Below are 13,780 nucleotides of genomic sequence, written 5' to 3'. Positions count from 1 at the left end.
TGCTCTCCTCTCTTCTTTTCCTGAACATGTGCTAACTCCTTAAAGTGGAAGGTATTGTATCAAAGACTTCATCTTTAGCCATCTCAGTCATGCTCCATCCGCTCTCATCCTGCCTGTTTAGCTTCAAGCTGTTGGGCGTCAGAATGTTGCCTCAGCTCTCCTCAGAAGGAACCATTTAGACACATGAAGCCGACCGAAACAACATTTATTTAAGAGAAATGATTTTAATCTTTTTCCAGCGACATTACAGAAGTGCTTAAATTTAGCACTTCAATGTGAAAAGTAAAAAAAAAAAAAAAAAGTAGGCCGATTAATATAGTTTACGGTTTTTAAACACATCAGAACAGATAATCCTGTTTATCCTGAGGATCTGCTGTTTCGTTTTCAGTTAATGGATGAAGTTTTTTTTTTCTAGGATTCATTTTGTTTATTATAGGAAGAAGAAAATGCAGCATTCAGCTAACAATTCTTTCAAACGTTTCAATGAAATGATCCTGCAGTGAAATATTCATTCAAAGTAAAAATAATTCCTCCGACTTAATTTCATGTGGATCTGACTTTTGTGAGTTATTGATCACATCTGCCATCTTGTGGCTGAACTGTGCATGTGCATTCTACTCAAACTAAACCTGTGTCTGTGAAGACAGCATTGCTCTTGAACAGCTTAGGAGAATGTCTTTCATTTGAACTGTTGGAGGCTGACGATCTGTTGAACTCCTCTATATAACTCTACCAGAGCTGCAGACACATTTGTTTGACACATCAGTGTGAATGTGATGTTCTCTGTTCAAGAAGAAACATTCACAGACTGAATCTGAGCGTTATGCCATTCACCATCTAACCTTCAGCTGTTGCTCTGTCTTACAGACATCAGCTAACAGGAAGCAGGTGGAAAACATGGCTAAGAAAAAACTGGACAACCTGATGAAAGAGTCCAAGATCCGAGACCGGGAGGATCCGGACAGCTTCACCATCGCTGGCCTCCCACCAAGTGGGAAGACCCTTGATAAGAGTGACATCAAGGTAAACACAGAATATAAAGAACAAGCTTGTTATTTACCCAACTAACTCAGTCAGGATCGTCATGTTGAGGACACAATGTCTGACATCTTGTTGTTATGGAGAACACAGGTGAGTGGTGACAGTCAGCTGATTTATGCATGTACTCATGACAATGATCTAAAATAGTTTTTAGGAGACATTAAGGGGTGTGGTCAAGACTGGGAGGAGTGGTGTGAAACAAGTTGCAGTCAGGACAAAAGAAACACTGTTGCTAACTTTGTACCCTTGCTTGGTACCCCTGTCGTGACATATTTTAAGAAAGCGGCGAGCGACAAATCTAGCGACTTTTATCTGTTGTTGGAGATTTTTATGGTGACATGTGAAGCACCAATTGCTCTTCAGAGAGCAGCGAGTTTTGCCACAAGGCTCTCCCACTTCCTAATCACTGCAAACCAATACTGTTCTCTGGTTTTGGATGAATTATCTTTATTTTATTTTAATTATCTCTATGTGGATACCATTGAATTTTTGCAAATTACTCATCTACAGATCAGAGCAAAAAGAAGACTTTTATACAGTGTATTTTTGTATTTTCTAAATGTTACCATTATTTATATTTAGGCTATCCAAACTTTTGCAATAAGTCCTTAATGTAAGTTCTAATCTCCTAATGTTTTTAGATTTGAGACAAAATAAGTCTGAGCCAAAGGTTTAAAGCAGTTTGAGTTCTTACATAGTTACATATTTGTGTAATGCTGTCTGTGAAACCAGGATCTGAACAGAGTCCTGGACTATGTGAATAGGTAGAACCCTTTTGGTTCCTTCTCGACTTCTCCATTCCTGTTTGAAGGAAAATGACTTTCTTCTCCGGTTAAAGGGTAAAAGTGATGAGGGGACAGACACAGCCGATGAGACCAACCCCAGCAGTACCAAGCGCTCCAGCCGCTCCTTCATCGGAAGCTTCTCCAAGCGCAAGGTTGGCCCTGATGTTTCGCCCTCCGAACGCCTCAGTCAGTCTAGAAATGACAATAAAGGAAGTAGTTTGTTCACACAAATAAGTTCCCTGTAAACTCTTGGAGATTTAAGTTTTAAATTGAAATGGAGCTTGTGTGGACACAATTCAATGAGTTTGTGTTTCCCATGCTGCCTGTCAGGTGACCTGCTCAGTGTTTTCACAGAAAAAGTCGTCAAAGTTGAAGAAGACGTCGAGCTACGAAGATACAGACACGGACCAGGAGAGCACAAGCAGCGCTTCTCGAGCTCCACCCCACCACAACAAGTACGTGTCCCAGAAACACACACCTTCAGTACTCTGTGCGCACTGATGGTGACTAGCAAGGGCCTTTCTTACTGTACCCGTTTTAACTCCTGTGGCCTCCGAGAGAAATGTGATCATGCTGAGTCAGCAAGTCACAGCTGTGAACCCTGAAACAACCTTTTCTGGTTAATGTAAATGTTGCACTTTGATCAATTCCTCTTCTTTTTAATGTAATTACTGTATGGATTTCTAATATTTTAACCCTTTCATTGGCCCCACAGAAAGAAGAAGACCATGAAGCTCTCTAGAGCCCTGTCTGATCTGGTGAAGTACACCTGCTCTGTGGGTCTGTATGATATTGAAGCCCAAGGTGAGTGTAAAATCATCATCAGGCTGTGCACACGATTTAATTGGATTTATTTATTGTGCTTTTTTAGCTGGAGTGTAGTTGGTTAGTTCTGAGTAGACAGTACAAATACCTTCACTAAGTGATCATTGTACTATCAACAACTAAATTTTTTTCTGATTCACCAAACTGAAACCTTAGACTGTCTTATTGTAGGAAAGATACTGACTGTTCAAAACTACTCCACTCAGCTCTAACGAAGTGGATTACAATTCATGCCTCTAAACTACATAATCCATGCAAATTGCACTGTTCTCTGCGAATTAGCTGTTTGTTTTGTGTGGCAGCTAACTGCAGCTGGCAGGTGTCGTCTCTGAGCGAGACCAAAGCCCATCAGCTGATGCAACAGAAAGCTGGATCCTTCATCCAGTTCAACCAGCGCCAGCTGTCCCGGATCTACCCGTCCTCCTACCGGGTGGACTCCTCTAATTTCAACCCCCAGCCTTTCTGGAGCAGCGGCTGCCAGCTCGGTAAGAGCTCAGCCAGCCATTTTGGATGAATATGGACTTTCAGTTTACAGCGCCACACTTTCAGATCTGCTTTCTGCTGCTTCCACAGCCTTGAAGACATTATCTAGTTATTCTGCTCCTCAGTCTAATATCTAATATATTATTTTACTCTACATTATTGTGATTTCAGTTGCTCTGAATTACCAGTCTGAGGGGCGGGTCCTTCAGCTCAACCGAGCTAAATTCTACAGCAACGGGAACTGTGGCTACATCCTCAAACCCGCCTGCATGTGTGAAGGTTTGTTCAGGAAATATTCCTTCAGACAGTTTACTCTCTACCTGCATGTGCTCCGTAGCCTTTCCACTTCTCTACAGTGGGCTCATCAGTTCTCTTTTGAACAAATCTGTCCCACCGGCTTCAGGTGCCTTTAACCCGAACCTGGAGGACCCCCTGCCAGGCCGCATGAAGAAACAGCTGGTGTTAAAGATAATCAGTGGACAACAGCTGCCCAAACCCAAAGATTCAATGCTGGGAGACAGAGGAGAGGTGGGCCTGATTCCTTTGTTTACAAGACACACACCCCTCCTACTGCTCTGTAGAGGTTGTTTCTCCCTGTCACCTCCAAAGGGCAGCATTACACACAACTCGCAGCAAAATCACAGAGTTTGCTGTGATTTGTGTATATTGGCACAAATGACACTCAATATCCCTGAAAACTGGACAATCAGTCAGATAACACACTCATCTTTGTATAGCACTTTGTATTTATCCTGTAGATTCCTCTGTTGCTCTAGAGTCACCTGCAGCAGCTGAAAGCAAACAGAGGAAGCATTATAGTGAGGTCCATAGTGTCATTGCTGCAGTGGAGAACTACCGTTATACTGTTGTAGTTTATTTTTGCTAAGTCTGTATATAAACCACAGGTTTATATACAGACTTATTAAGGTGCTCTCACATCCTTAAAAACTAATACATTAATGTATCTAAGGTTAAGGACTTAAAATATCTTGAATTAATTTCAATAAATGTATGTTGGTATAAAATACGTGACTGACAGGATTTTAAGTTTTGTCATGACAGCTTTTTAAACTTTTCTGTCAGGCAAAAGTTTAAGTGGCGCCCCACCAGTTCTTTGGCATGCAGACATCTTCCTTACTTTCTGTGTCTTGAGTCCAGGTTACTCCTAACTGACTACTCATATACCCTTACACCTGGCTAGCTAGCTTTTGTGTTATTATTGTAAGTGCAAATTTATTGCCATTTTTATTGCATATATTTATAATAGAGAGAGAGAGACAGAGATGTTGTCCAGAGGATATTGATAAAGTTACTTTCCTTCAGATGTCGCACGTCAAACCTGTCCACCCGTGCACATTCTGTCTCCTTAGCAACTGTGTTAATAATATCATTGGTTGGTCTGGTTTACTGAGGAGAGTTTTGTTGTTTTTCTATTATCTCCTTAATGCTTTGTGACATCATTGTTTCAGATTATCGATCCGTTTGTGGAGGTGGAGATCATCGGCCTCCCAGTGGACTGCTGCAAAGAGCAGACCAGAGTGGTGGATGACAACGGTGAGTTGTTTGCTAACTGATAAGTTACCACCCACCTGATCATCCTAGCATGCTGTCACTCTGTGTGCTCCAGTTAATGCTTGTATTAGTGCATAAATATTTCGTTTGGTGTGACGGTGTGTGTGGGGACAGAGGTGCTCTGCTTTGACCCGCGCATGTTTGTGGTGCTGCTGCTGCTGAATCAGACTCTCACCTTCAGTGTTGGAACTGCATGTTTGGCTCCTGATGTAGAACTGAATACCACATCGTAATGTGCAGCGACAGCACCTCTCAGTCTGCTGTTTCTGTCTCCCACAAAATCCTGAATAATGAATGAGCACAGAGCTCACTTTCTGTTCGTCTCCTGCACCCTTCTTTCTCTTTTTCTGCACAATCTCCATTTATTTTTCGCATCTTTCTTCTTGTCCTCCTCCACTTGCCTCCACCTTTTCCTTTGCCCTCCTCCATATCCACCTTCACCTGGTCCGTGACCTCACTCTTGGCTCTTCCAGGGTTCAATCCGATGTGGGAGGAGACTCTGGTCTTCACGGTTCACATGCCGGAGCTGGCCCTTGTGCGTTTCCTTGTGTGGGATCATGACCCCATCGGCCAAGACTTCATCGGACAGCGGACCATCGCTTTCCACAGCATGATGCCAGGTAGGAATCGGAGACGATGACCACATCGATAGATCACATCTCTAAAAGCCAGGTTCCAACTGTTTCTCTTTGACCTATTACCTAATTGAAAGACAAATGAATAGTTGTCTGCAAATAGTGCTTTCTTTTTTTTTCTGTTCTGATGGTTGGTTTATTATTTCTCTGAAGTGATCAGTATCAAAACTTCCAGTCCCTGAAAATGATTTTAAACAGCAGCTCTGTTGATTACCAGCTTTATATTTAAGAAGGAGCATTATTTTGATATAATAAAAAAAAATATCAAAGCAGATTACACTGGATCCTATTAGTGCTGTACTCTGAGAAGGGTCATTTTCATGAAACAAAATGTTCTTTTGTAGATATAAGCAGAAAAACTGCACAGCTTTAACTTGTAAGAATGTCAAGTTTATCCCTAAAACTAGCTTATACTTGTATGTTATTATCATGTAGTAATTATAGAGGAACTTTATTCAGACTTGATTGTATTTTCAAAGTGTAAAATCTCGATAAGAATAATTTGGCAAAACAACTGATATTTTACACATAAAAACAACTAAACCAAACTAAGTTTCTGTCTAAAATGAATCGTAGAATTTTTTACTGCATGATTCAGTTTCTGCTCATTGACATGATGATAAGGTAAAACTGGGGCAAATAAAATGGGTGAAAATTGTAGACAATGTAAATAATTAATGGAAACCTGCACATCGCAGCCTCTCTGTTCTTCCTGTCTTCATTCTACCATAAATCAAGCCAATGACATTTTGCACATGTGGGCTGTCAAAAACCAAGCTGGCATTCCAGAACCACATGACTCATGTAGCGGACCTCAACTGAGCTGCTGTAGAGCATGGCCTATGAAATAATTGCCTGGATACTCCTGAAATTTAAAGCATTGCTGGTGTTTGGACACCATTATGCTCTTATTGTATTCAATAGCTGCTACTGAAGAAAGAACACTTAGCTGAAGTCTAGTGATCTGTTCAGTGTGTTGATGGCTAGAAATGAGGTAGCCACTATTTGTTTTAGTCTGGACCTCACTCGCTCCCTGTTCTAAATCTGCCGATTCAAGGCAGTAGGTTGACTTCAACCCTCCATCCTGCCCTGCCACCCCAGGTCTTTCACCAAACGCACACAAAGACGTCTTAATCTCCTAAAAATGGCTTGTTAGTATGCTACACAAGTGTATGTCCTCAGAATTACTGATGCTGGGATCTGTGTGCAGGTTATCGCCACGTTTACCTGGAAGGTATGGAGGAAGCTTCCATTTTTGTTCATGTGGCTGTGAATGACATCACCGGTAAGGTAGGTACTTCCTGAGGAGGCCATCCTCTTCTCTAATTCTATGTTTGACACAGGCCTGGGTCTTTTCACACCTGATTGTGTGCTAGTAGTGGTTGACTTGCAGAGAATGCTCTGGGGAACATTCTCTAACCAATCAGGCCATTCTGTCTGTTGGAGTTTCAGGAAATGCACAGCCAAAGGTTGAACGGTTAAAAGAACGTGTTTTGCAAACTCTGCTGCTTCAGTTTTTATTCAGTGTTTATAGATTGGTCTGTGGAGTGATTGGATGCATTCTGATTAATGGCCAAGAGTTTTGCATCTTAACTTGTCATCAGCCTTTAAAGAAGCCATTCAGAGGAGGTGAAATGTCTCCAGGGAGCAAAAGATCTCCTCTTGCTTTTAATTCAACACTCTATGAACTTGGTAGACTGAAGAACAACACTAGTTTGCTAAATTTGCTGAGACCGTCACAATCTTGGGATGCTGATATACTAAAAGTCAAACTTTGGTAGGTGTTTGCAAGTACGTGAACTTTTCATGTGTGTGAGGAGATCCGATTTCTACTCATGAATGTCTGAGCCTCACTTCTCCGCCTTAACGAGAGACACTTCAAACCTGCAGTATGTAACTTTTATAGAAAATGTTTTATTTACATATGGTGGTATAACATTTTCCTGTAGCAGTAACTTATTTCTTATTACTTTTTAAGTAAAGTGTCAGGTTTAACATTAGTATATAAAGCAGCACTAGATCACCATTTGGCTTTTCATTGTATTTCTTTTGTCTCGTTTGTCTGGATTCTCTCTGTGTCTCCAGCCATGCTGTGAATGACCGCTTTGTTCTTCATAATGTCCTCACTTTGAACTTCCTTTTCTCTGCTGTCTCTGTGTGCTTCCTGTTGTGATTTCTGTCTCGGTCCACCCCACATCTTCTTTTCCCCCCTCTTTCATCCTCTCTCAGATTTTTCCCTCTCTTCCTGTGTCTGTTTCTGATTTCAGTGGAACCGCCTCTTACCACACTCTAATGGCAGGACAGTTTTAGGAGCCTTGAAGCTGCAACTTAAATCTCAGGTGTAGTGAGCTCCAGTTGGCATCTTGCATGAGCCACAACCTCCACCTTAACAATCCACCACCCAACACACTTATCAGCCATATTCTGGCATAAGGAACTCAGGCCAACTCATGCTGCACATGAGTTATGAAGCCTTGAACTGGCTGCATTCATTTACCCCCCCCCCCCCGAGTAGATCCAACATCAGAAATACCATGTCAAGAAATCTGTTTGGCTGTCTTCACTTTCAGTCCTCAACTACACTCCTGATATTATATCGTTTGGGGAAAAAAATAATTGACATCAAGGTGAAATTTACAACAAACTCCAATAAACCGGGCAGGACCAGCATCATGACGCATCAAAAGGTCCTTTTTAGTATTTTCCAGACACTCGGTGAACACAGCAGCTTTCAATAGATGGAGATTCAAATACTGTCAAAGCTCACACCACCATTACACAAACACAGCCCTTCTTACGAGGGTTAGAGGAATTACATAGTTAATTGTTACATGGTTAATCTTTTTATTTAATTTTATTTTACTAAGTAAAAATAGTGTGGCAGCTAGCTGTTCTCTATCTGTCTCATGGAAGTTGAAAAGAATTAGTTTCATTACTGCCACTAAATCTAATGTGTACTATATAAATTGTTAGCATCAGTATTGTTGAATATTCCATATATACCCGAACCTTTATTCTAGATAGTTGTGTAAGTGGCGCACCGCGGCAAATGTATGAACAAGTCGGCAGAGCAGAAATGATAATATGAGTCGATACAAAATGCAGTTTTTGAATGATCAACCACTTTTTGCTTAATGCCGAGTTCAATTTCACTGCCCCAGACCTGATCACTACCAGACCAGTAGGATCAAGAAATCATTTGAATTACACAAAGTAGGCCGAAAGATCTAAAAAAAAGAAACGCATCACATCCTCATCAAAACATTTAAGAACACCTGAAACAGTCTTTGACTTATTTCAGTCTGGATAGCATTGACAAACCATTAGCAGGACTTTGGAACAATCACAGCAAAAGCTGTTCTGTATTATTGGAGTATACAGTATTGGAACAATGGTGATCCATTTCAGATGATGTTGCATGACTTGTGGTTGCATGAAACACCATGATGGAAAACCGTCTGTGGCTAAATGAAAACAATATGCAAAGAAAGGAGGAACAAAATGTGTCTACGATGGAGAAGATACATATTTCTAGTTTCTAACTTCTACTTACTTAACTTGTAGTTCTACATTTTTTAAATGCTTGATGCAGATATTAGATTTAGGGTCACGGTAATTCGCATGATTTTTTCCCTTAATGCCCTTTTCGAATTTCCTCTGGGTCTGTTATTACAATTAGTTCATTAGGAAAAATGAACTAACGAATCATCAGTGTGGAAATCTGTCAGGGAACAAATACCTTTTTAACACACTGTAGGTGCATTTCTACACAAACATTTTTTATTATTCTTATACTTCTTGTGTAATGTTGTCAGACACTTTGATCTGTGTATTAAGAAAAAGAAAGGGAAATGTCCTCTGCCATTTTTTTTTCATTCATCTTGAGATATTTTGTGCTGAAGAAAGGGAAAGCAGAGTTCAGTGCTCTTCCTCTGTTGCAAAGCCTTGATCTACAGCGGTTTCTTTTTGGAATCTAATTCCAACTAATGTTTATTAGATTGTTATCAACCTGCTCTTCCATGTGCCAGAAAGACACCTTCTACCTGATCCCACTAACACTCCTTTTTGTTTGCTCTGCTCAGTTGTAATCTTCATCTCCTGAGTTTCTCAAGCATTACCATCATTGTCTAACTGTCTAAGTGTTCAGACAGTGTGAACTGGCCCTGAACATGTAGCATGTTAAAGCATTTTCTAGTTCCCAGCCAAGTTCTTTGTGTTCTACAAACAGACAATGTCCAGCTGGAAAGTTAATCCAGATGTGCAATAATCAAGTTATCATAGTAAGAGTCGGAATATTTTACCTTCAAGGATACGGTTTTCCATTCAAATGTTTAGGTTTCTACATGTCAAAGACTGCTGATGAAGACTACTTTAACAGATAAATGGCTTGGGGGGGGTGTATGTGGGATGATTTGAAACTTTTGCACAATGCTGTATGGTTGATCATTTACAGATGCTTCTTCTGTAAATGTGTGTGTGTGTATAATATGTGCATGCATACTTACTGTGTCAAAATGGTTTGTGTATTTTTTTTTCTAACACAGATGAGTCCCTTCACATGTGGAAACATCAGCCTCTGATTGATTCAGTGTTTTACACCACTTCCTGTTTCTTCCACAGGCCAGAGCAGCCGGTGGTATAAAGGGTCTGTTTCACAGAAACCCAAAGCAGGCTTCCCTGGACAGCCATGCTGTTGTGCACCCCGGCCGTAAGCACCCGTTCGGTGCCCACCTCCTGCGCCGCACCGCCAGCGCCCCCACCAGAGGCCAGCCCAAAGTTAAGAAGGGCTTCCCTGAGCTCGCCATCGACACCAAAGATTATAGCTCGGAGGGGGCAAGTGAGGAGCGGGAGTCTGAGGACAGAGACAGGGCATCTGCAGCCACATCCTACCAGTTCACTCCTTCACCACAGCATCACATCGGGGAATCGGTGGACCCCCGCCAAGCCAAGGGCTCCTGGGACCGTCCTGACACGAACGGAGCTCTCCACCCAGAGGAGAGCAAAGGTAAGAGCTCACCTTTTGCTCAGCGCCGACCCATGAGTGAGCCTCTAAAGCGGGCCAGCCATCTCCGCTTTCACGAGCCGCTGGACATGAAGCCAGGCGTGTTTGCTCGAGTGGCTCTCAGTAGCTCAGGTAGGATGGGCATGTCCTCCAACTGCATCACCTGTGTGATTGGCTCCAAGGAGAGTCCAGAGGCCGAACGAAAGGTTGAGGAAACACAAAAAGGCAAGTCTGGAAAGACGGACGTGGACAGACAGGAGAGAAATGTTCGTTCAGACCCAGACAAGAGACAAGCTCGACAAGATGCAGTTGCCAAGACAGCAGCTGCCCCTCCTGACTTACAGCAGCCTCTGTCCAAAGCCACTTCCTGCATGGAAGCCCAGTTTCAGTGGCCTCCTCAGGCTGTCCTATGTACCGCCCCGTTCTCCAGGTCAAAGGCCAGACAGACTCTCGGTCCCCAACACTTCCGGCCTCATCCTCAAGCTCATCCCAGGAGCATCCGGTCCTGCAGCGTTCCACGCAGGCGCTCCCCTAACGCCGTTACACCTGCACCTTGCATGGCTCCAGACTGCAGGACCAGCCTATGCTGGCAGCAGACCACCCCCCCCAACTACGGGTCCGTCTGTGGCTCATCAACCACTCCATTAAAACCCCTGACTGTGAGTGAAGCTCTGTTGCTCAGCGACAGCAGCAGCTGTGACAGTCTGAGCAGCTTGGAGTCGCCTCCCATGCTGCCTCCACGCTCTGTCCTCGACAGCCGCAAGAGGGCGGTAGGGACCCTGCAGCGCGAGATGAACGCCCTGTTTACCCAGAAAATGGAAGAGCTGCACCATAAGTCCCCCATGTTTTTTGCTGGTAAGATGAACCTGAGGCCAACCTGGTGGTAGCTGTAGATGAGCTTCCATTATAGACTTGGAGTCGATGTTTAGTAGTGGATGTAGGTCCAACCGTAGTCCTCTGTAGTGAGAAACCTTTTCACCCATTGTGTCCCAGATAGAATGGCGGTAAACATGAATCCAGCGTAGTTGTAGTCATAGTACTCTGTTTTTCTTTATTACCAAACTCGTTGAGTCAAATATTTTATTGAAACAGTCTTCTAATAAGTAACTCGGTTTGTTTCTCTAAATATCTCCTTCCTGATGTTACCAACCTGCTCAACAGATGAGAACAGTGGTAAGTTTTTTGTAAACTGGGATTAGTTTGATGTCGTTGTCAAAGCGTAGCTCTCAGACATCTGTTTCACCAGCCAGCAGAGAACTGCAGCTCTTTAATTCTCAGGTCTGTGAACCCATTGATTAGACGGCTCAGATTTTATTCAGAACTCTAAAGTTCTGAACAAACCAGAGCAGCTGTAGCACTATGTTGATTTACTAGACATGAAGGTTTTTTACTTGGATTCTATTAATTTGGCACAAAAAGCAAAATAGTTTTTTTTTTTTTTTCCACTTTAAGAATGTTTCTTGAAAATATATTTTGTATGTTAAAGGCTTTATTCTCGCTTAAATTTCTACACATTTGGAAAAAGGGGTTAAGCAACAGAATCGAGTTTGCAGGTATAAGATTCTTTCTGCCTATACCAAGCAGGTTTTGGTGGAGGCAGTGTGATGCTGTGGGTCGGCATCTCCAAGGCCTGTCCTTATTGGAGCCAGTCTCAGATCAGATAAATCAAGATGAGATTCTCTGAGAGGGTGAAATGGCCTGGTGCCCACCCTGATCTCAGCTCCACTGAACATCTGTGTTCAGCTTGAGCATTCCCATCATGACAAGTAGTCAGTAGTGGCAACTACACTGGCAAACAGGCTGGAAGACTTCCTGTTTTAAAGAAAAGTAAAACCTCCCAGGAAAGTACTACAGCCAAGCAGAACGCCAGGCTGGTTGTAGCTTCTATAGAGAGAAAAACAACTAACAAAACATGACGTTAATAGTTGAAATGACAGCAGCTAACCACATTTTGCGGAATATAAGCAGCTGCTGTTTTCGCCTGGCGGTGCAGCCACCATGCAGCTTTCTACCAACATGTTTTGAAAGGCTGGGCTGCTGTGTGATGAAGAGGACAGCACAAGCTTGCGATAGAATATGCTTCAATGAAAGTGACAGTGAGAGAGAAGGAAGATGAAGATGGTTATTAGTTACTTTTCCTGCTGTACTACTGTATATTTTTTTATTAGGCAGACGTTTAGTAGACTCTGGTATATTTCTGTATTTTTCCAGTATGTACTCATTTCATTAAAAGTTAAAAAATGAATCAAATTTTCTGTGTAAATACCTCATGTTACAACATGGACACGTGCATCTTAGAAACCGATGCAGCCTATATATGTACACTTATTTTTACTTAGTAGGTTTAAGTTAGTAGGCATCAGTAATGTGGACTAGTAGTTCAAACATTCACACTAGACCTTTATTTTTTGTTGTTTTAATATAACAGTGGTTCTGGATTGTATATTTTGGAACTTTAATCATTCCGACCCGGTTCATTAATTGTAACGTTCCTGAGCCTCATGGTATATCCATGTTCTACTAAGCTGGAGTCCTGGAAGGTTTCCTGTGTGATGGGCTGAGCTCAGAGTCACAAGTTTCTGATGTTTCCTCTGCGTCCATGAGAAACCTCCTGCTCACATGATGGATTTCCTTGTTTTGCTGTTCTGGTTGGACCCAGCTGTTCCACCCTGATGCTCCCCCTCTTCCCCTCTGCCTGCTGGTAGATCATGTGATGGAGATATTTTATATGCAAATGGCTCTTTTGGGGAAAGCAGAATGTGTTTACTCTGTCTGCGCTGGAGTAGATCATAGTCATATGATGTTGGCAGATGTATGCTATAGTAAGCCTGTTCCAGACCCAGTTTCTGTGTAGAACATCATGATATTAGAGAGCAACATGTCCTGATGAGTTGCGTTCTGTCCTACAAGCTGCTGCTTGCCTGCTTCTCTTCCTCCTTCTCGTTGCAGTTTGGATAATTCCCTGTTTTCCTCTCTGTTCCTCTTTGCACGCTTTCTCTGTTCCTAGTGCAGAATTGAGGGGATGACCAGAGCCAGGTAAACTCACTACATGCATGCCAGCAGTACTGCAACACCTTCACTTCACTGTCCTTTCTGACACCAACCATCTTTTCTCCATCTTCCCTTTGCTCCTGGGGATGGGATTTATTTAATTGTTTATTTTGGGGGGTAGGGGGAGAGTTAAAAAAAAAAAAGCCTTAAACAAGAATAAAAACAGAAGAATGTTTCCTAAAGAATGACGACAATCAAACTATCCCAGAAGATTGATGGAGAAAACGGGAAATACCCTCCATGGATTTGTGTACAAAAGTGGCGAGGTGGGCTCACAGTGGGTGTTTTTCAGTAACTGGGTGGTCTTTAATGGCAACGGGGGTGTAGAGTTCTTCCTCTGTGGCAAGCTTCAACATAACAATATGCTAACATGTAGACAGTTTAAA

The 13,780-nt window shown here is 42.4% G+C and overlaps 1 protein-coding gene and 1 long non-coding RNA gene across 2 annotated transcripts in view; one reads left to right on the top strand and one right to left on the bottom strand.

Annotated features, from left to right (window-relative positions):
- Positions 1–13,780, top strand: part of plch2a (phospholipase C, eta 2a) — a 56,950-nt gene that overhangs the window by 38,332 nt on the left and 4,838 nt on the right. The window contains exons 10-21 of the mRNA XM_015015482.1: positions 868–1,023; positions 1,880–1,978; positions 2,181–2,281; positions 2,542–2,630; positions 2,954–3,136; positions 3,306–3,413; positions 3,538–3,662; positions 4,604–4,688; positions 5,180–5,326; positions 6,552–6,631; positions 9,962–11,226; positions 12,087–12,109. Coding sequence (XP_014870968.1) covers positions 868–1,023; positions 1,880–1,978; positions 2,181–2,281; positions 2,542–2,630; positions 2,954–3,136; positions 3,306–3,413; positions 3,538–3,662; positions 4,604–4,688; positions 5,180–5,326; positions 6,552–6,631; positions 9,962–11,226; positions 12,087–12,109 — 2,461 coding nt within the window. The remainder of the gene's footprint in view (positions 1–867; positions 1,024–1,879; positions 1,979–2,180; positions 2,282–2,541; positions 2,631–2,953; positions 3,137–3,305; positions 3,414–3,537; positions 3,663–4,603; positions 4,689–5,179; positions 5,327–6,551; positions 6,632–9,961; positions 11,227–12,086; positions 12,110–13,780) is intronic.
- Positions 11,786–13,377, bottom strand: LOC106935156 (uncharacterized). The gene is made up of 2 exons (XR_001421843.1): positions 12,356–13,377; positions 11,786–12,131 (listed from the first exon to the last, which is right to left on the bottom strand). It is a non-coding gene; the product is annotated as an uncharacterized LOC106935156 (long non-coding RNA).

Source organism: Poecilia latipinna, unplaced genomic scaffold (genome assembly GCF_001443285.1).
Source record: "Poecilia latipinna isolate Pla-1442-1.1 unplaced genomic scaffold, P_latipinna-1.0 Scaffold1916, whole genome shotgun sequence".
Classification (NCBI taxonomy): Eukaryota; Metazoa; Chordata; class Actinopteri; order Cyprinodontiformes; family Poeciliidae; genus Poecilia; species Poecilia latipinna.
The sequence above is the reverse complement of the archived record's forward strand: the minus strand, read 5'-3'. Positions and strand labels throughout refer to the sequence as shown.